This window comes from Odontomachus brunneus, unplaced genomic scaffold (genome assembly GCF_010583005.1).
Source record: "Odontomachus brunneus isolate Ranch 3 - 2012 unplaced genomic scaffold, Obru_v1 Obru_scaffold_052, whole genome shotgun sequence".
In the NCBI taxonomy this organism is placed as follows: Eukaryota; Metazoa; Arthropoda; class Insecta; order Hymenoptera; family Formicidae; genus Odontomachus; species Odontomachus brunneus.
The window spans coordinates 879032-880660 of NW_022639502.1; the positions used below are offsets into that span (position 1 = coordinate 879032).

Sequence of the window (1629 nt, forward strand, 5' to 3'; positions counted from 1 at the left end):
GTGCCTGTGCGTGCGGCGCCGGTCTCTCGGTGCGAAGATAAACGTCCTGTGTGTGCCAGGGCGTGTGTGATAGATAGAGGTAGAGGGAGATAGAGGGATATATAGAGAGGTGAAGGAGTAGAAGAGTGTGTGTGCCCTCCATAAGTGATCAACACTACCGGCCAACACCGGGTTCTGGGTCCGTCGCTTTCATCGGGCCGGCTCGTTTGTGTGATGAACGTGGTTTAATGGTTGATCCGCTAAAACTCTTTTGGGTTATTACCAACAGCACCTACCTGGGTACGTCCGAGTCGCTTGTACGTTGTGCGAAGAGCCTCGGGGAGTGCTGGGAAAGCGGGATGCGATTATACGTTTGTTTGTTTATGCGGGAGGAGTCATGAGTCGGTAGAGCGCGTAGTGTGGTGACCAACCCGCAGCGAACGTTGTTGCCTGTTGGTACAACTCGAGGCTGCCAAGACGTAATCCAATCATCGCTGTCGCAATACCTCGTTAAGAATTCCGTGGTCGCGCCTCGCGTCCCGTTTTCCTGACTCTCCGCGATTCTCGAGATCGTAGGATACCAAGTGCATTGTCGCCCACACGTTGTGTTTATAATCTCGCCGTGGACGATTACGCGATGAGGAAGAGACACACACTCGGGCGGGATGTAAACCTTGAGAGTTTCCCCGCGTTTCGCGCTATTCTGGGAATAGCGGAATTTCCCCGCGGGGACATCATCATGATCGGGCCATTCTCGACCGCGAGCACGTACTCGTTGATCACGGATATCTGTCAATTACCGAGCCGATGGCTCCTACGATCATTGGGAGTACGGCCAGCAATTATTGAAACATCCCTTTGGTCACGTATGTCTCTAGTGACCGTCGAATTCGCTCGATAATCGTTAGACTTAGTTCCCTAAGTGGATACAAGAAGAAGGTGGTGAGAGGACTTTACATTTAGATTACGCTTTTCTCTCTCTCTTTCTCTCTCGATCGATGTATTACAGCTTTGTTGACGACGAGTGCGTAATTGATGGTAATGCGCGTAATTACCCGTCTGATCTTGCTGATCCACCTGCCGTTCGCTACGTGATCGTAACGAGGGAGCGTGGGGATGTTCTGCAGCACGCATGCAGGAACACGCGTTTACCCTGTAACATCTCGCAGGATATTCGTAGAAACGGGACAGCGGAGGAAACGCGGGCAGCTTTGTCAAAACCGCCGAGCTTTGTGAAATCCGCAACGTGCTCGTCGCCCTTCATTGGCTTTGCCGTTGAACAGCCGTCGGTCGGCGTCGGGGGAACGAACGAGATAGTAGGATGGACTCTCTCTTCGAGCAGTGCTGGCGAACAGCGAGCGGAAGAGCGCTTTCGCAGTTCGGCACTGACTTGGACGAGATCGAGTTTGACTCTTCTGCGAGCGTTCCCGTCGTGCCGCGGATCGAAACTGCGAAACTTCGTTGTCGGCGCGTAACAATGGCGCGACGAAGCGCATTTTGATGACGGACGTGACGGCCATTCGCTCGCTTCCTCTTCCTTGTCCTCGTGTGCATCACGCACGCGGCCTGGTAGATTAATATATATATATATATATATATATATATATATATATATATATATATATATATATACACACACACACATACACA

General features: G+C 51.5%; 1 protein-coding gene across 1 annotated transcript in view; it reads left to right on the forward strand.

Moving 5' to 3' along the window:
- The first annotated feature begins 227 nt into the window (after positions 1-227).
- Positions 228-1629, forward strand: part of LOC116845478 (neural-cadherin-like) — a 76569-nt gene continuing 75167 nt past the window's right edge. The window contains exon 1 of the mRNA XM_032818208.1: positions 228-279. Within this exon, the coding sequence (XP_032674099.1) occupies positions 228-279 (52 nt within the window). The remainder of the gene's footprint in view (positions 280-1629) is intronic.